The sequence below is a fragment of the Triturus cristatus genome, chromosome 7 (genome assembly GCF_964204655.1).
Source record: "Triturus cristatus chromosome 7, aTriCri1.1, whole genome shotgun sequence".
NCBI lineage: Eukaryota > Metazoa > Chordata > Amphibia > Caudata > Salamandridae > Triturus > Triturus cristatus.
The window spans coordinates 172,251,203-172,272,475 of NC_140590.1; the positions used below are offsets into that span (position 1 = coordinate 172,251,203).

A 21,273-nucleotide genomic window follows, 5' to 3' on the forward strand; every position below is an offset into this window, starting at 1 on the left:
TGTCCTTCTCCCTTTCCTGTATATGGAGGTAGCAACCAGGACATTAGATAGTTTGCATTTAAAATGCAACTCAATTCCCTGGGTGGCTGCAAGAGTCCGGAGTATTTCATTCCGTTTCTTCTGCTGGGTCTTATTTCTTCAGATGCTGTGTTTCCAGGTTGAGGTCTGTTCTAAGGAGGAGGTAAAGAGGTTCTAGTCTTGTCCGGTGCACTTTTCAGTGATGTGTCCTACCCAGTGTTGACTGCTTTCTCACTTCAGCCCGTCTCTTTTTGCATCCCATCATTTGTCACTTAAAATTTGCATTTTGCTTTACTGTAAAAAAAAAAAACACGCTTCCATGTTTAGATCAGGTGTTCTTTCCTAGTCAGTCCAGCTGGGACTGGAATCAAAAAGTCTAGGATTGCCCTGGGAACGAATGAGAGCAGATCATGCCAGCCCCATTTGCCATCGCCAAGTCAAAAGAAAACTGCTATGGATATCCTTCACTCTGCCAACTGTTCCTGTGCCCCTCCCAGATAGTTAAACCCATATTCCTGAGCCCAGAGGCAAAGCCATTGTCCTCTGGGACAGGAATGTTTATTGAGCCTCCACAGTGGGGATGAGTCACAGAACAGGCTGGTTCTGAATCTTTCAACATTGAACTGGATTGATTTTTTCAAGTAGGTGATAGCTTTGAATTATTTTACTATTTTTTGCACAAGCAAAGATGTAAAATGAGGATTTTGTTTATACCTATGTATGTTCATGGAAATCTAACCTTACATTCAGTTGTTTCAAATTTAGGATAATTTCATTGTGAGGCCATAATATTCACAAAAAGTTGTCAAATGTTTATATACTAAGCACCCAGCCCTTTGGGATAGCAAGGCACACCACAGTAGCACACAAAACATTGCTAATATGAAGGTAATCGGTTCCCATTTTTGTAAGAAATTTTAGTGGAGAAACGGCTCTCTTGCGATGAATTAATTGATGGGGATATGTATGTATTTGTAGAACACCATCATAATTGTGACCCTTCACACGATGATGAAGTGGGATGCATGAAAAATGACAATTTTAAGATTACTGGCACAGCTAAATTGTTTGAATTATTGTCATAGTGAATGCAACTTAACAATGTTTTGATATGGTTGGGTGCTTATGTAAAGCATAGACCATTTATATTGTCTTTTTGGTCTAAGTTGTACATATGTGTGTGCTTTGTTACTGCTCTGTTGTTGACCAAAGAAAGATAGTTTTAAGGATGAAATAACTTTATACCAAATATAAAATATTTAATCTGTCAATGCACTGTGTTGGAGTTGCTAATCTTATATAATAACCGATGTTCGAAAAAAATTCTATGCACTAATTACTCAACCGTAAGTAAATATTTATAAATGCTTTCTTTGTTTTATTCATTTCTGAAACTGACAGCCCTGGTGAAGCAAGATTTTTGTGAAATACATGTTGGCTGTTGAATTTGTGTGCAATGAATTGGAGATCAGATAGAGGGGTAAAATAAACTGTTCATTTGGAGGAATATTAGGACTAAATCCTATGTGTGACAAAGCTAATTTTGGAATGTAGACTGAGCTTTGGAGACCCCCTGCAAATATATTGATTCCAATTGGCTTGATATTGTCTCTGCATTTGTACAGACGTGGGTGTCTGCATGCAAGCTAATGACCTTATACCTCCCTCAGGCACTATATGAAGTTCTACATAGCTCATCTTTGAAGGACCATTAAGTCTACATGTGGGCTAATAGACGTCTCCCCGATGAGTGAAGTAAAATCATAACATCAGTGTTCACGTCTGGACTAATAGCCTCCTCTTCTAAAAAAGTAAAATCTCATGTCTTTTCATTCCACAAACTGTCTCATATATGTAACTAGATTTTCCGTTATGTTGTTCAGAAAGCGCAAGGACAAGCAGACACTCTCATTCTTAAATGCAATAAGCTGTAGATGCTTCATTGAGGTCTATCTGTTGCAAGCTAACAGAATCCTTTCATGATTTCAGGTGAATGGACGAGAGGTCAGCTTCCCAGCACAAATATCAGAACTCTTGTCGATTAACATTAACGACATTGCTGTGGTGGTTAAATTTGCATCTAAGATCACAGTTCAGTTCAGCACGAGTGGATCAGTCAAAGTGACAGTCACTCCAGATATGGCTAAAAGATTGTGTGGAGCCTGTGGAAACTTCAATGGGGACAAAGTTGATGACTTGAAGCTCTCAAATGGAAATATAGCCAGTGCACTTATAGATGTGATCATTTCCTGGAAGGCGGAAGACCTAACACCATGGTAAGTCCTACACTGAAGCCATTTGTGTCATGCTAGACATGAACCTATTATATACATTTATTTTGTCAAAATTTGGCTTAGTATTTTGAAGAATGGAGCACTTGTCTGTCTGTAAAATAATGAAGATGAGAGGCTACATTCCAGTCCATCGTTTTTGCTGGTGAAAGTTCGGAAAAGTTGAAGCCGGACGCTACGGTGGAGTTCCACGCCTCCACGTAGCACCTGAGAGCCCCGCTGTCGCCCCTCCCCCCTCCGTGAGCTCGTGGTCGATGGCGGCTGCTCAGCGTTTGCTGCTCTGCGCCACGAGTATGCTGTTCTCTTCTTGCCTTGTTACGGCGCCCCTTTTGGAGTCCGATCGCAGAGATTAAGCGGAACAGCAGCGGAACAGCGGGATACCGATACCGGGACCGGGACAGCAATACAGCAATACAGCAATACCGGGACAGCGATAACAGCGATAATTGGATCGGGGCAAGCTGTCTGACTGTTTGAATCACCTGAAGCACTTGAATTCTCTGGAAGAGATGTGAATCACAGCAGTGCTATATGCTCACAGTTTTCAGCACGGTGAGCTGTCTTCATTAATTAATGCCGAGGTCCACATTGTTGGGAGCTAAGCTACTGTTGCAGTACTTCAGTAAGAGACTTTTGCTGCCTCCGCTGCTGCGGCCAGTCCTTGGCTATATTGTATCTTTTGGGAAGACTGGTGTAAGCCAGTGATAGCAGTTAAAGTGCACGAGGTATGCAAAATCGCAAGCTCTAGTTCTAGTTCTCATTTTTTTTTTGGGTGGATTTGGCAATATAAGTGTGGAGTTTGTTGCAGCAGTAATCCAATTGGTTGACTACTGACTCTTTATACAGTTGCACAGACTGAGGTGTTAGTCCACGCTGCTAGAGTTGTCTGCCCCGCTGCTGCACTTCTATATTTGGTACTGCAGCCGCTGTGTGGGCTAGATTCTCGGTCTCAGCACTTTTTGATGGGCTGAATTTCACCTCTAATACAATTGTCGCACTGCTGCTACCGCTGCTATCGCTGTTACTCATACTCACCGGTGTAAAGTTATTTCACAACTACCAGTCTTAATAATGGGTAAGCAATTGACGGCGAAGGCCAAGGCCAAAATACGACGCCAGCAATTAAAAGAGAATTCCGTAAGAGCCAAGCGGGCTGGGTCAGCCGCGGAGAGAGAAATCTCCTCTCTTGAAAATTCTGAGAGCTCTGGAGAAGGTGAGGATGGTCTCTCAGGCGGCAGCCCGACCCAGGTTATTCATCCGAGTCCTTGCAAATCTACTGTTAGTGCGGCAAAGGAGATAATTGAGTCACCAGTGAGGGGAATAGCCGTGGCTCTAGTAGGTTCAGAAGCTAAATTACCTGAGATAAATCAGAACCTTAATCCTGTGGACTCACTCGATTCACAGTCATCATCTAAAGAGGCCACACTACTCTATGCTTCCAAGGCTTCCAAGGCTTCTAAACAATTCCCGTTGTTTGAGCGAAAAGCAGCAAGATACGACCTTAACAATACAGCTGGTACTGGGGCAGTATCTTCAGGTGTTCCAACTTCCTTAAACCTTTCTTCTTCAATAGTTATCCCTCCCATTGAAAGTCTTGCTTCAGTGGCCGGTTCCAGTACCTCTTCTACTGTTCCCAGTGAGGTGACTTTGTCTCAGAGTCCGATTATGGGGATGGATACTGAAACTGTTGGGGACTTTCAGATCTCAGTTAAGGATATGCTGAATCTAATCCTGCAAGAAATTAGAGAGATGAAGCAAATGCAAAAGATGGAAACGGAGGTGATCTGTAAGCGTCTGGACAAAATTGAAGATTCTATGGCTTCATTTTCTAATCGTCTGCAAGAGTCTGAGACTAGAATTTCTAGGGTGGAGGACAATCTTATCACCGCACAAAAAGAGATCATCACTGGTTCTAAATTTTCAAAGGCCTTCGAATCCAAACTGGATGAGTTAGAGAATTATAATAGAAGGTCAAACCTTCGAATAGTAGGTGTACCCGAAAATATCGAGGGATCGGATATGACAAAATGGATTACTTCCTTTTTCTCTCAAGAGGTCATCCCTGAGTTTAAGGGAGATTTAACAATTACCAGGGCGCATCGAGTACCAGCTCGTCCATTCCCTAATTCTCCGTTTCCTCGGACTATCATTGTTAACTTTGCTGATGTTCGGGTTAAAGAAATAATTCTATCTCAGGCCTTTAAGCAAAGACAATTTCAGGTTAATCCCACCACTAAGTGTCGGATTTTTTCCGATATGTCGGCTGCTGCTGCTAGACGGAGAAAGGACTTCGTAAAGATTCTTCAGTTATTCAAGGACAAAGGAGCTCAAGCATCGATTGCACAGCAATCAAAGTTAAAAGTTTTGATCAAGGGCAAATTCTATTTGTTTACAGATGTTGATGAGGCTCGGGAGATGCTTGACAAGTTGGCTTAAGGTTAGGCTAAGGTTGGAATATGGCTTGATTTGTCTAGATGGGTATTCGCATATTTTAGTTAGGGGGTGGGGGGTGCAGGTGGGAACTCGGGGGTCATGGGATTCGGGGCGCACTTCCAAGGCGCTCTTATGAGAGGGGTTGGTGCCATGTGGCCAGCGTGGGAGGGAGATATAGAGGTAGTACAGGGCCACAGGACCAGGGTTAGGGGGGGGAGCACTTGGGTAGAGGGAAGCGCACTTGGGTGGAGAGGGAAGCAGGGTAAAAATGAAAAAAATGAAATTCTTGTGGTTTACTATGCAAAATTTTGTTGGCAAGAAGTATTTCTTAACAATTAATGTCTATTGGAGGGGTTAGAGTTGTTTCTTTCAATGTTAATGGATTGAATAATAAAAAAAAAATGCGTACTATTGAGCTCTGGATTAAAACAGAGCGTCCAGCAGTTGTGATGCTGCAAGAAACCCATATTTCTGTGGAGAAAATTAATTCTTTTTCAATGTTTAAAAATTGGTCCTTATATCGTGGGTTTTCATGTGCTCAACAATCTCAAAGGGGAGTTGCGCTTTTTATTAATCGTAATTTAGATGCAGAAATTATTCAGTTTGAAGATGGAGGAGCTGGGCGGTGGTGTTGGGCTACTTGTGTAATTAAAAATAGGAATAGGCCAATTACCTTTGTTAGTTATTATGCCCCTGTGGAAGATAGTGCCGCCATTTATGAGGAGTTATTTCAATCATTACTATTGGTCAGAGGAGATATAGTTATAGGCGGGGATTTTAATATCCTCATCGACATAAAACTTGATTCCACGGGTATTTTGAAGAAACAATCTCAACCAAAGTCATTGAGGTCTGTTATGAAGTACTCCGCATTACTTGATCTGTGTGACCCATGGCGATTGAAATTTCCTCATAAACAAGAATTTAGTTACTGGTCGGGAAGACATAGATCCTCCTCTCGTATTGATTTTTTTCTGGCCTCCAATTCATTAGAATTTTCATATCAGAAATTTTTGCATAATGGCTTTTCAGACCACGCAATGTTGGTTATTGAGTTTACAGTAGGGGAAGAAATTAAGTCCCCTAAGAGATGGATATTTAATAAAATGTACCTACAAGATAGCATTTGGGTATCCTTTTTAAAATCCGAAATTGCTGACTTTATTGCTCGTAATTCTCACACGGCCCCATTACATATTATTTGGGACTCACTAAAAGCCTTTGTTCGTGGTATTATTATCGCCAAAGACGCAGAAGAATGGCGTACTATTAAACAGACTAGGACCTTACTCTATCAAAGAATCTGTTCTCTGACTCAGCTTCGACAATCAAATTTCTCTAGTCTTGCGCAAAAAAAATTAAACGAGGCCAAACGTGAATTAAGTACGCTTTTTGCTACACAGAGTGAACAGCAATTCCTTATACAATCTCAAAGGAGTTATGAGGAGAGTAATTTTTCTGGCAAACTCCTTGCTTGGCAGGCTAAGGAGCAAGCCGCTGCAAATTCAATTCGTACTTTGAAATCTCCTACCACTCTGTTAGACACATCACAGCTTGATCTTATTGGTACTATAATGCTTTCTCACTATAAACAGATATATAGCCATCATCAGGAAATAGACCATTCTAGGCTTTTAAATTTCTTAGCAAGATATGATATGCCTTCTTTATCTCAGGCAGATAGTGGAGCAATGATGAGTTTATTTTCAAAGTCAGAGCTGGAATTAGTGGTAAAGAACCTCCCAATCGGTAAGGCTTGCGGCCCAGATGGCCTCCCCGCTGAATTTTTTAAGGTTTTCTTCTGCGCCTTTTCGGATTTGCTACTACAATTAGTTAATTATATGTTAATGGGTGGGCAAGTTCCAGATTCTTTTGGGGAGGGCACAGTTGTGAGTTTTCCTAAAAAAGGCAAAGATCCCAAAGATCCCAATTCATATAGGCCTATTACATTACTTAACACTGATTATAAGATCCTTACCAAATTATTATCAATACGTTTCAATCATATTGCTAAGGATCTTATTCACCCGGATCAGAACGGCTTTGTGGCAGGTCGACAATTAGCCACAAATACACATTTTCTCGTTGAGGCTTTAGATTATTTTCAGACCAATAAAATTTCCGCTTTAATTTTATTATTAGACGCGGAAAAAGCTTTTGACTTAGTGGTATGGACAACTTTATTTGTTATTTTAAATCACTTTGGAATTCCTCCACAGATTATTAGCTTAATTAAAAATTTGTACACGGGTGCCAAAGCAAATATAATCATTAACTCAGTCATGGTTGGTAAAGTATCGGTTCAGCGGGGCACCAGGCAAGGTTGCCCCTTGTCCCCTATTCTTTTTGCTTTTTTTATTGAACCATTAGCCATAGCTATCAGGGAATCCGAAAATATCTCTCCTCCTATTTCCTCTATGGCAAAAATCAAACTATATGCCGACGATATTTTATTACTGATTAAGTCGGATATTCAATCTCAAACTGCCGCTCTTCAACTTTTTGAGGAATTCGAACATCTGGGTGGTTATCGCATTAATAAAAATAAAACTGAAATACTAGTCTGTGGGGGGGGTGAGGTTGAGCTACATACTGATTTATCCGGCTGTATTAATCCTAGACCGAAGAGGTATCTAGGAATTATGTACTCGGTTTTTGTCTCCGAGTTAGTTATGTTAAACTTTGATCCTCTTCTACGCAAGGTTCAATCTTTATTTAATAGATGGGAATCGTTGCCATTTTCCATCCTAGGGCGAGTGGCACTTATAAAAATGTCTATTCTGCCGCTATTTAACTTTTTATTTTCTGCCATTCCTTGTTTTTTGCCCAGTAGCTTCTTTTCAAAAGTACAATCACTATTCACAGGGTTCATATGGGCAAAAAAAAGTCCCAGGATCGCAATGCGGATCCTTTACGCCGATACAGATTTGGGAGGTTTAGCGGTACCCAATATTAAAGATTACTATAGCGCATATTTCGCTCAATATTTAGAGCGGTTTAAATCCGGAACGCAGACCCCAACTGTGTTTATTAATTTCTTTATTAATAGAATTTGTCATGAGGTTCAGATTCCTTCTCCGTTACATATTCCTAAATTACCGAAACTTACTCGTTATAAGACGATGCTCTGGTTTTTTAAGCATCAGGATGTCTTTCTTAAAAGATATTCTCTCCCGCAATTTAATCTTAGAACTCCCTTAAGGAATGCTCTTCTTTAGTTAGGAATAAAAATTGGAGTTGATACTGTATTACAATGGGCACTTTTGGGATTTCACTCTTTGTCAGATTTTTTGAGGGAAGGGACATGGTTGTTACCTGGAGAGATGCAGCTTCTAATTCCTGGGAACTTTATGTTACTTGGTTCGTATGCTTTTATTTTTAAAACGTTGGTACAAGTTGAACCAGTCAGCATTGGTTCCTCTAATCAACTATGGGACGATTTGTTCACGATTTGTAGGACGAGGAAGCCAGGGGTATGGAAACGTGTTCTTGCAGAATATACTGCGGATGATCTTAGTCAAAAAGCAATGAAAAAATGGCAAGAACAGGAGAATCATGTACTCACTATTAATACTTGGAAAATGATAAATAAACTGAATTTCAGTGTTCTTCGAGGATCTAATTGGAGAAGAATGCTGTTTTTCAGTAAATGGCTTCTGTACCGTACCCCTGCTGCCATTGCTAAAATGTTTCCCAATACTACTGCCACTTGTTTTAGATGCCAGCAATATACTCCTGCAAACTGGTCCCACACTATAGCTAACTGTGTTAAAATAATCCCGTTTTGGAATGAGATATTCGAATATATGCAAAAGTATTGTGGGATTCGGATTACTTATAATGTTAAATTAATATTGTATGGCTACGATTCTGATCTTGGTTTGACAGAACAGTGGGTTAAACTATTATTTATTGCAATGGCAGTTGCAAGGTCATTAATCCTGCAGAACTGGAAGTCAGTTCATGTCCCTCTCTTTACTGCCTGGTTGCAAAAAATTAGGAATGTTAGAAAGTCTGAAATGCGATATGCACAGCGAATAGGCGGGATTACGAAGTTTGATAGAATTTGGAATCTTTACTTTGTGTAATGGTTGATTTCCGTATTGTGTAAATTATTTTCTTCATGTAATTCTGTATTTTTTTTTTTCTTTCTGCTTGCCAATTTATATTCTTTCTTTGTGTGCCAATTTATGGTTGTATTAATTGTATTTTTGACACAAGATTTTCAATAAAAAATTATAAAAAAAAAAAAAAAAAGAGATGCGATGTTATATGTGTGTAGTATATTTATGTATATATATCACTTTGTGTGTGTGTGCATGTGAGCTTAAAGGAGGAAGGCAAAACCCCACAAAGGTAACCTCACTAATCCGTATCATGAACAAGGAGAATAGGATATCCTTTTTCACATGTCCTGGGCAAACTCATATGCGAGATCCAATGGATCCACACTAAATAAAGAGCCCAAGAATGTGGTACAGTGATAAACCTCCTACGTTTGATGAGTAACTTAGCCTATTGTACACTCAGCAGCATATTCATGAGAGGCTTGCATTGTGGTACATGCTTGACACAAACCTGTGAGTCAGTTTTATGAAGACACACAAAGACACTTTGCGTGGCTCACCATACCAGCGAGCAAATCGCTGGGATGGTGTTCCATGGGCTTTGCATGGGTTTTCTCACGCAACTCCCATGGATTTTGACACATTCCCATATTTACAAGAACTTGTAAACTTGAGAATGTGAAAAAAACTTACAACTCCCCAGGGGAGGCAAAATGTGAAAAATATCTATATTTCTCCTTTTTCTTCCTCTTTCTATGTGTGCTGCATTTTGCAGCACACATAGAAAGAGGAATATGCCTCATGATTTTTTTGTGTGCAGGAAGGTCATCTCCTGAACAAAAACAATCCTGAATGCCACGCAGGCACCCTTGCAAAATGGTGCCACGGTGCCTCTGTTAGTGCTAGGCAGCCCATTGTGTGCTAGCGCATTGGGAAAGGACAGGAATGCGCCATACTGGCATAAATATGGGGCAGTCCTGCCCTTTCCCTGTCATGCAATGCAGCGCAGCAAGGTGACTTGCTCCGCAGCACTGCATGAAATGTTCTTAAATGTATCCCTCAGTTATCTCATTTTTTTCTTGAACTATGAAACACACATTATACTTGAGGCAACAGCGTCAGTGTGGTTACTATTTGGACTGAGTTTGAAACGGAAAGGCATTTTTGTTTTCTTAATTCGTTTAGTGCAGTTTTATAAAACTACACAAAACCTATTATTAAACAAAACCACTTTGGTTCCTTCAGGAAAAGGTTTGTACTACTACTGCAGGGGCAAAGAAAATGGAGGATTCCTAAAATGCTTCTAGGAAGGATTACTCTCCGATACAGAAAAAACTGTTGAACTGAATTACACCAAGCTTGGCAAAAAATTAAATGCTTACTCAAGGATTGTGCTTTTGTTGGTTTGCTGTAAATCCATACTGTAGTTTTCCAGAAATTGGTGATTAAATAGAGACTTGGGTTGGACATGAATGTCTTAACCTTTAGAAAAAGTTAGAGCTATATTGACAGTTTAGGATGTGGGCATCCATCACAAATCCAAAATTAAAAAATATCCGATTGGCTGAGGGACCTTTTCTCCTGTCGACCATTTTGGATCTATGTGTCAAAAGTTGGATCCATAGATCCCAAAGGATTTGATTGGCTGCCCACAACATGAGAAACAAATACTGCAACCACCGTTAGAGGACTCAAGGACTCCCTGAGTCCTAAACAAAATAAGGAAGGAGTACGTTGGTGGATAGCATGACCAGACCCCGAAACCTAGGCCCATGTGGGGGTCTTCTTCTATGCTCAAACTTTTTTAAAAATTTACATTTTGTCAGGGTATCTACGGATTAATAGCGTGTGTTTGTGCATCCTAACACCTCCTAGCAAAGCACTCTACTGTAGATTAGAGAATCCTGTTTTAGATCCATGGATTCAAAAACATTAGAACAAAAAATAATTACAAAGATCCTGTGTTCACCCACCATTATGTAGGCCTTGTGCAGTGGGGTTGGCTGCTGGGAGACTAGCACCCAGAAACTACTGCCAGGAGCAAGAGTCCCCGAAACAGGGGACCAGCTACATAGGGGCTGCATTTGCCCATCCCTTGACACTCCACTGCTGGGGCAAAGCTTCCCAAACTCACAGGGCCCAAATGTCAAGGGGATGGGGGATGCCCACCCCTGAAACCTGTTGCAGGGTGCACATTTCCCAGACACAATGGCCCATTTGTAGAGGGGCTGGAGGAGGCCTCTCCAGGAAACATCACTGAAGTGTGAAAGCTTCCAGGACTCGGGGGGTCCCATGCTGCTGAGGTACTGGTGCCCCAGAATCTCTGCTCCGGGGTTCAAACCTCTGGGTCTCAAGAGGCCCCTGCTGCTGAGGGACTAATCTGCATCACGGAATTTAGCCATTGTTTGCAATCTTTTTGGACTCCAGGTTTTGACGGTAGCAGGGCTGGTGGCATTGCCCCCAGAAACTTTGCTCCCAGACTCAAGGGGCCTGGCTGCAGAGGGACTCTTGTTGCCCGGGTTCGAATTCCTTAAACAACAGAAGACAAAAGGCGTTTGGCAAAACAGGAACTGTTTTGTTTAATTTAACAATTCGGCTAGGAGACAGTTACAGGAATGAGGTCTGAAGACTGTCTCAATTTACATTGGGTTCGCATTGGTCTTATATACAATGTTACATCAAGCTGTAAACATGTCCGGTGTACCATATATGGTGAGGAATGTCGGTTGCTGCCTTAGAGTCATAATTTAATGGCCAATGGTTACTACAGGTGGGTCTCGTCCTTGTGTGGACACAGTTTATCGTATGGTGAATATGTCCAGATGTCCAGCATGGGAAGTGCGTGATCACTATGTGTGGTAGATCCTGATTGGCTATGTGTTCCTAACGCTTGTGGCATCTGAATTTATGGTGTCTTATGGAGCGTTTGTAACCCCCTCTGGAGTGTGCTTTATTCGGGGTGATCTCTCCTAACCATTGTGATGTTGTTGCGCCCATCTGTGGGATTAAACATGAGTTTCTTGCCCATGTTACTGCCTGCCAGCCATGCACCCTCCCACCTGTGACCCATCAATCAGTAATCCCCAGCTAGGATGCAGGGCCTGCCTGACTACATACTTGCTTGTAGACGAAAACTTTGATTTCGGCACTGGTGATTCTATTCATAAGGACAATGGTTAATTTTAGTCTCTACACACATCAATATCCATATGAAAACTTGTCCTCTCCCAGAAAATTCACAGTTGGGTGCAAACTTCCCAAACTCAAGAGGCCTGGCTGCTTAGGGACTTACCACCCCCCATCAAATTCCTCTGCAAGATGCAAGCTTTCCAGATTGCAGCAAGAAACATGTTGACCAACGTTTCATTTCTTAGAACAGACTTTGGAGTAGTTGGGGCACTTGCCCTCAAAAACTCTTAGGAAATTCACCCTCAAACAACTAGCTTCCTGGACTCAAGGTGACTGGCTGGGGAGGGGTCATATGTCTGCCCCCAGAAACTTAACCACCGGGAGCAAACTTTTGGACTCAAGGTGCCTTGCCGTGGGTGGAACAACTCCACCACAAGGTTCATGCTTCCCAGACTGAAGACACCTGATGCAGAGGGGGCTCAGGGCATGCACTCCCCAAACTTTGCCACTAGGAGCAACCGTACCAGATTTAAGGGGCCTGGTAGTAAAAGGGCTGGCAGCTCCTGCCTCTGGAAACTCCATAGATTGGGGCAAGCTTCTTGGACACAAGGACCCCTACTGCTGAGTGGCTGGCAGAGTACATCACCAGAACCTCTGCTGTCAGCTGCAAACATACCCGATTCAAGGGACCCACCCACAGAAACTTTGTTTCTGAGTGCACACTTCTCGGACTCAAGGGACACAGCTCTAGAATGAATTGCCTGCCCCCTTCACCACCAGGAGCATTTTTCTCGGGGATAGAGCCCACTGGACATACACCCCTCTAATCTCCGCTGCCATGTGAAAACTTTCCAGAATAAAGGGCTCTGGATGTGGAGAGACAGGGGTGCCTACCCCTGGCAGCCCCACCACCGACCACCGCTAGGATTCAAAGCACCTGGCTGTGGAGGGGCTAGGCTGCCCACCCTTTGAAACTCCACTAATGGGTGGGAACTTTGTAGGTTCAAAGGGCCTGGCTATGGAGGGGGTGAGGGAATCTCTGCTGCCTGAAACACGTTCCCTGGATCAAAGAGGTCAGGCTGATGAGAGGCAAGAGGCACCCAATCCTGAAATCTCTGCCTATGTAAGCAAGTGTCCCAGACTCAAGGGGCCCAACTTTGGAGGGGCAAGAGCAAGCTTCACACCTTCAAGTGGCATTGATGCAGAGGAGCTGGCATCGCCAATCTATAGAACCTTTGCCAGTGGGCACAAACCTCACAGACAAAAGGAGGTCATCTGCAGAGGGGTAGGTGTTGGCCACCCCTGAAACCCCAGCCATTGGGAATAAGCTTCCCAGAATCAAGGGGTCCAGCTGTGAAGGGGCTTACTCACCCCCAGAAACTATGTTGCCTATGTTGCTGAAAGCGAGCTTCCGGGACTCATGAGGCTCAGCTGGGGAAGGCCTTGCAGAATGAACTGCCTGAAACGCCACCGTCCTAAGTGAGCCTCCTAGACGCAACGTGCCTGCTTGTGAAACAGCTGAGGTGTTCACCCACAGAAACTCTTAAACTGGGTGCAAGCTTCCAGGACTCAAGGTGTCCCGGCAGTGGAGGGACCGTGGGCACCTGTCCCTGGAAACCCTACTGCTAATGAAAGCTTCCTGGGCCGCCGGGTGGGAACTCTGCAGGCTCAAAGAGTCAGAGGGATGTCCACTCTTGGAAACCACTGGGATCAAGCTTCCTGGATTCAGGAGTCCCCACTGTGGAATGGCCGGTGGCATTCACCAGTGGAATCTATGGCGATGAGGACAAGCTTACAGTACACAAGGTACCCAGCTGCAGTGGGACTACAGCCCTCTGAAACTCCGCCACTGGGTGCAAAATTCCTGAAGCTGACCAGGATTGGACAGTGCAGGTAAGAGCGGTGTGGCAGGGACTCGACAGATGATGACAAGGGAAAATCAATTATTTATTTTCCCTCCTCGTTGTCTGTCGAGTCCTAACCCACCCTGCCCCACCTCTCCTACCTGCACAGGTCACTCCTGCAGCGAACCTATGCTGTGTACGGTTGAAGGCTATGAACAATGGAAGTCACATAACTTTAGAGGGTGAGGCATAGGGCCGGGCGAGATGCCAGGCCCTGCAGCCGAGTGTTGTTGCACATGGCCGAAGGCTATCTGCAAAGGGGGATGAAGGGCCACAGTGGTTAGGGCAAAGGACCTGACTAGATTCCAAGCCCTGCACCCCACTCATGTCGTATACACCTTTTAGGCTATTAGTCTCTACCCCACTGCAGACAATCAAAGGCTGTCCACTGTGGTTATTAGATGCTCATGAAAGATGGTTTGAAGAGACTGGACAGAGGTCACACCCTGCACTCCACTCTCTGCTGAGCAGAATCAAATTCTTGACTTTGGTGCTCAGGGACTGGCCTGTGAGGTCCAGCTGTCTACCCCTACTGTGTGCAGTTGGCAGAAGTACACATTGCACATTAGGTATTGGTTTAGGGTTGAGAACAGCAAATGCATTCACAAACCCTGATATAGTAAGTACACAGGAGCTTACCATAAAACCACGACATGCAGAAAAACCCAGAGTCATATGTCTACAAGTCATGTCCTGTTATGGTTATGTTGGCTACAGAAGTTATATACAGAGATTGTTGATTCTTGCTAATAGTCACAGCCAAAATGTGATCACAACTATGGTTAGCTTAAAACACGAGATGGGGTGAAAAAACACTTCCATGTTGAACATGAACAAGAAAACAGAGAAATCCATCTAAATAAAAATCAAAGGTTTTAGTGACGTTTTTACTTTGTTTGCTTATAACACCATAATGTATATTTCAAAGGCCTCTGTAATTCACTGCAAAGACAGAGTTTAAGTGCTGTTATGGTTACAAAAAAACTACTGAAATTCGCCAGTTCTGGTTCAGTAAACTAACCAAACGTGTGTCACCGTCAAGCCCTGCTTATAACTTATCACATGACTTATGTAAATACCACCAATGAGGACATCACTCTTCTATTGCCCAAGTGCAATGGGAGTGAGCCATTAGACCAGCTCCCTGCCCAGTCCTCTGTGAGCAACCAAACTACATTGCATTTAATCTTTGAAAAGTACCGCAAATTTTTGCTGACTCCGTAACTACATCGAGGCCCTATAGGCATCCCTCTGTACTGAATTTACACACACACTACAAACAGGCTAGAATGGTGCACACTGCAGTTTGTCCTTACGGTCTCATTTAAACAGTGTACATCTTTGATCTGTCTGCAATGAAGTATAATCTTCAGCAAGCTCCTGTCCATAGATAATAAATCCCCACTTTGCCCCTACGGCTTGGTTTTGACTTTATAATACGGCCATGCTCCTAGCTGTTTAGAGTTGGGTAGTCTCTGGTGTACACAACGCAGGTGGTTAGCAACAGACTTTGGCTTCTGAACTGCAGAGGTATGTCCTTAGACCTTGGATGAACCTTTCTAAGAATTACCGATGAATAACTATTAGCCGCTTGACTCAAATGTCGCGTGTTCATGAGAACAACAAACATGTTTTTGCAGGAAGCTCAATATTTGAAGAGTGGATCATACTGAGGTAGTCTCAACTGGAGATTGTCTTACAGTAAAAAAGCTGTAAAAAAAGAGGTGCATGTGCTGTATATGGATTCCTTGACAGCTGTGTGTTAGCAAAGGTTATTATGATGAGTTGATTACAAAATATTGTGTAACGGTGTGGGTTTATAAGCTACCACGGCTCACTAAAAAAATATCAATGTTAAAATTATAGAAGTAAAAAATATCGATGCAAAAATATTGACTCCCTATACTTAAACAGGTAAGTACAAAAATATCAGGGAAAAAATATTGATGTAAAAAATACATATCGAATGTTATATATATATATATATAGATATTGCGTTAATCCTCAATAAGCGCGCTCTCAGAAACACCAACTCCGTTTAGAATGCAAATACCGCTGTTTATTCACAACGCGTATCGCTTTAGACAAGCTTGATCACGTTGGTGTTTCTGAGAGCGCACTTATTGAGGATTAAAGCATTGTTTACAAACCGGTTTCCTCCGCCGGTGCACGCGCCACTCTTCACGGGTCCCGAGCTGACCGGAAGGAGTTACTCATAGTTTGGATATATATATATATATATATATATATATATATATATATATATATATATATATATATATATATATTACCTACTGGCGGTCGCCAGTAGGTAGTTATAGTTAGGACCCTGTTTCCATAGGAAATCCGCAACATTCTATTTTGAATAACTTTGGCGCTGGTCGACGAATCCTCGCGAATCTTTCAAAATAGGTGGGGCGCTATGCTCCGCTCCTACCCTGAAAGTCTCGGGGGGATTCGTCAAGCGGGGGCTGAGATAAAAGGGGGGTCCCAAAACGCGTTTTTCCCATGCATTTTTCCATAGGACCTTTAGACACAGCTACAGCCCGAACGGCTGAACAGAATTACTAGAAATTTGGCAGAGAGGTAGTCCTCAGGTCAAGGAAGTGCCTTTTGTAGGTTTGGTGTAAATCTGTTCATTAGATTCTGAGAAAATAGCCTTTAAATCAATATATATATTTGAGCCAGCTTACGGTGCGCTTACGGTACACTTACCGTACGCGTACGGTGGCGTGCGCGAGCGCGATTCTGATTGGCTTTTAGATCTTAGTAAACATTCGAATCGGCCGAAACCAGGAAGCGGCGGCCGCCATTTTCTCTCTCGCACTGAGAGTGATGATTAAGATACAAAGACCAAAAACATGTAAAGGGGCTGTTTGGACAGCTCCAAAACACCTAGCCATGTTGAGGGAGTCCCCAAAGATCCCCCAAGGCCAAAAACGGAATTTTTATTTTTTCGCTAATTTCGCCGATTACGCTTACCGTACGCGTACGGTAAAAAAATATAAAAAAAAAAAATATCCACACTCACCCCACCCCGTGTTCAAATGGTGCCCGAAGGGCACCATTTGTGCATGGCTTATATGTGGTTGCGAAAAATTAAAATATTAACTTTCAAAACGAAGTGCATCATATGTCCTCCATGTGCGCACTGTGCGCGAAGCGCATCGTGCGTACATGGCCCATCTAGCGTAACGTGGGCACGCGTGCCCACCGTGCGTGCACGGCACTAACTGCGTAAAGTGGGCGCGCGGTGCGCGAAGCGCACCGCGTGCTCACTGTGCGCGCACGGTGCGCGAAGCGCACCGCGCGCGCACGGAACGAACTGCGTTAAGTGGGCGCGCACGCCACGAATGGCGTAAAGTAACTTAGCATTTAAAAAAACGTACAAATTCACTGAAAAAACCATAGGTTTCACACACGTTATAGTTAGGAATTAGCATTTAAAAAACCTTGCAAATTCACTGAAAAAACCATAGGTTTCACACATGTTATAGTTAGCGGAAATTTTACTGATAAAAAACCAATGAAATTCCCCCGTTATAGTTAGTGCAGGCAACTATAACTCACGCGACCGCAATCTTCTGCTGATGACATATGTGTCTTTATGAAAAAAAAATATTTGTAATATATGTATAGCTAAAAATGTATGGAAGAAGACATGGGCAAATAAGTGTCTAAATACAGTATTAGCATCAGCAGAGGATTGCGGTCGCGTGAGTTATAGTTGCCTGCACTAACTATAACGGGGGAATTTCATTGGTTTTTTATCAGTAAAATTTCCGCTAACTATAACATGTGTGAAACCTATGGTTTTTTCAGTGAATATATATATATATATATATATATAATATTATTATTATGTTTCTTATATAGCGCCTGAATCAACCCCCGAAGGGGTATCTCCGCGCTTGCCTTGGGAACCCGTCCTGGCTTTTCCCTGTGAGATAGCCCCTACAGGGCATCCCCAAGGTGAAAGCCAGGCATCCCGCCGCGGGGGGCCGTTGTGGAGATTAAGCAAGCTTAATGCCCAGGGTTGCAGAGTGTGAACCCATGATTAGGTCAGGCACCGAAGCGAGAATTATCGAGTCCATGGACATTTGAGCTCAAGACCCTGCCGCGTCGGGAATTGAACGCTGGTCCCGGGTCTGACCTCTGCTTCAGGGTCTGCCTGCTCTAACCAGTGAGCCACACTTCTCCACATATATATATATATATATATGACATCAGCGATGCAAATCTGTTTGTACAAAACTTGAATCAAAATCACTTAAATCTCCACTTTACAGCAGACATTAGTTCAGTATCGGTCACTTTATGCAGATCTACATAAAGGAAGATCAGATCCACACTACACTACATAGAAAGCCAATGGCTGGCAATTCGATACTACATGCCAGCAGCGCACACCCACAGCACCTCATACATAGTATACCTTTTGGAGAGATGCTGCGCCTGAAACACATATGCAGTAACCCTACAGATCTCAAACAAGCGCAGACAGCCAGCAAAAAAAGATTTCTAGCCAGAGGATACTCTCCAAAAAGTATTGAAACTGCTATTAAAAAATGCAATGATTTAGACAGAGTAACCCTTCTCCAAACCAAAACAGATTGAAGATACATTTAGATTTATCTTCGGATTCAGCAAACAGGGAAAATTTCTGAAGAATCTTATCAATAGAAACTGGCCAATTATATTGGGAGATCCGATTATTGGTCATTTACTCCCCAAGAGGGCTGCTATTACATTCAGCAGAGCCCCATCTATGCGCGATTCTTTGGTTAAAAATGATTTGGAGAATATAACTCAGGGTACAAGGCATTAACACCACTGCATTTAAAACACCGTTCAACAATGATGAAATCCCGATCACCAAGTACCTAACTTGCAAAACGGATCATGCTATTTATGTGCTGGAGTGCCCCTGTGGACTCAGATATGTAGGAAGCACTATCCTTCAGGGACACAAGAGGGTACTTCAGCACATGACAGCAATCAAGAATCTTGATCCAACATATCCAGTTGCAAGACATTTTGAGGACCAACACAAATCAGATCCCACTCTAATAGACAGTATTCCACACAAGAAAAAAAGAGGTGACCGTGTCAGAGCCCTCAGAACACTTGAGACCAGATATATCTTGAATTTAGATACCAAATATCCTAATGGTCTCAACCAGAGAGAGGACCTATACACCTGTCTATAAGTTTCTGCCACACTGTTCCTTCGTCACTTGATGTCTAAACAATAACTTTTAAAAAATCATTAATAAAACTATTGTTATAGGGCAATCTAAAGTCTTTTCCAATCAAACTCCAGGGAACCAAGAGAAGAGAACAGTACACAATAGAATATTATGTTCTTATACTGTATTTCCCTATGCCGCACTTTATATATTTTATCTATTTATGTACATATCGGGTTTTAGGTACACACATTTTAAAATTTGGGTAAATCAAAAGTTTAAGCACTTAGCACTTTAATCATGTTTGCACTTGTAATACTTCACATGCAATTAGCGGAGTGATTGCTGGCAATCACGGTCTGAAAACTTTGCAACAGATTTGCCGAAAAGTCTATATCATGTTCTTCTATTTAGACATAAACTAGACTTAGGTATTTATACCTGGACGTTGTCTTTGTAGTTTTCCAATCTTATTTTAGCAAATCATCAATATTTATTGTTTTTTAATCTTATTTATTATAATGAGGTTATTTTAAACATAACTGATTTGCAAGAAAACACATTTTTTAATGGATGTATATAATTCGATTTGTTTTTATACATATTCCATTGATCATTGTGAAACTATTTTGTTATTTGCACAATTAACCATTTATAAGTCGTAACAAAGGTTAACTTCAGTATTTCCTTTATGTCTGTGACCCAACACACTTCGCTTGCATGTCACTTTAAGAAAAAGACAAAAAAAATTAATTTAAAGGTACCTCATGATGTGTGAGCGCGTCATGTGATCAAGGTCCTTGAGGGATCGAAACGCGTCATGCTGGTCGTGTAGCTGTGGCTGAATAAGTGACACGGAATCTGTGGTCTGCGCTCTTTTCTTAGCAGGAAGAATGACAGCTGCTTATGGAGACAAAGTAGCATACATATATATATATATATATATATCAAATATAATCATAAACATTAAATATGTTAATTTATATAAACAATATGAACAAATACATTAGAATTAATATAAATTAAAAAAATATAATAAACGTAAATAAAAAAATGTTCAACACATACACAATAATTCATATATATTTACTTTAAAACAATTAATAAACTAGTAATTGTAATTTATTTTATAATTTTAAAATTATATAATTTACAAATATATATATATATGTGTGTGTGTGTGTGTACCAATAACATAAAATTGAATTAAAAAAACATTCTATTATAAATTAAAACATTAAACTATTTAAAAATCTTCCAACTTAAATTTCCCACTCCAGTGGGTGCAAAATAAGGGAAAGTGTTGGATAGCGGAGGGGTACAAATTACTATGCCCACTCCAGTGAGTGCCAGTAGGGAAAGTATTGAATAGCAGAGGGGTAGAAATTACTATTCCCATTCCGGTGAGTGTAACAGTAGGGAAAGTGTTGGATAGCGGAGGGGTGAAAATTACTATTCCAACTCCAATGAGGTCAACAGTAGGGAAAGTGTTGGATAGAGGAAGGGTAAAAATTACTATTCCCACTCCAGTGAGTGTAACAGTAGGGAAAGTGTTGGATAGCGGAGGGGTAGAAAATACTATTCACACTCCAGTGAGTGCAACAGTAAGGAAAGTGTTGGATGGCGGGGGGGTAAAAATTACTATTCCCACTCCAGTGAGTGCAACAGTAGGGAAAGTGATGGCTAGCGGAGGGATACAAATTACTATTCCCGCTCAAGTGAATGCAACTGTAGGGAAAGTGTTGGATAGTGGAGGGATAAACATTACTATTCCCACTCCGATAATTGTAAAAGTAGGAAAAGTGTTGGATAGTGGAGGGGTAAAAATTACTATTCCCACTCCAGGGAGTGCAACAGTAGAGAATTAATATTCTCACACTAGTCAGTTCAAAACTAAAAACAAACAAAATTATAACAATTACAATATTTCAAAAACAAAATAAATAAACAAATATATATACATATGTTAAAAATTCAAAGATAAATATATTTAATAAACAAAAAAACATATTATCTTATTAAATACACATAACAAGTACCTACAAATATTATATTAAATAAAATGTCTAAACAAACAAATATTTTTAATTAAAAATTAATTGAAACAGACATTCATTATTACATACATTTCCCCTAATTAATTATACATTAATTAATTAATATTAATGATCAACAAATGTTTACCCCATAAACCCCAGAACCCAAACCTAAAAAAATGACAGTTATCATAATATATTATCAA

General features: G+C 41.5%; 1 protein-coding gene across 1 annotated transcript in view; it reads left to right on the plus strand.

Annotated features, from left to right (window-relative positions):
- The window catches only part of LOC146809146 (IgGFc-binding protein-like), a 790,095-nt gene that overhangs the window by 661,831 nt on the left and 106,991 nt on the right, over window positions 1-21,273 (plus strand). The window contains exon 19 of the mRNA XM_085614833.1: window positions 2,008-2,294. Coding sequence (XP_085470959.1) covers window positions 2,008-2,294 — 287 coding nt within the window. The remainder of the gene's footprint in view (window positions 1-2,007; window positions 2,295-21,273) is intronic.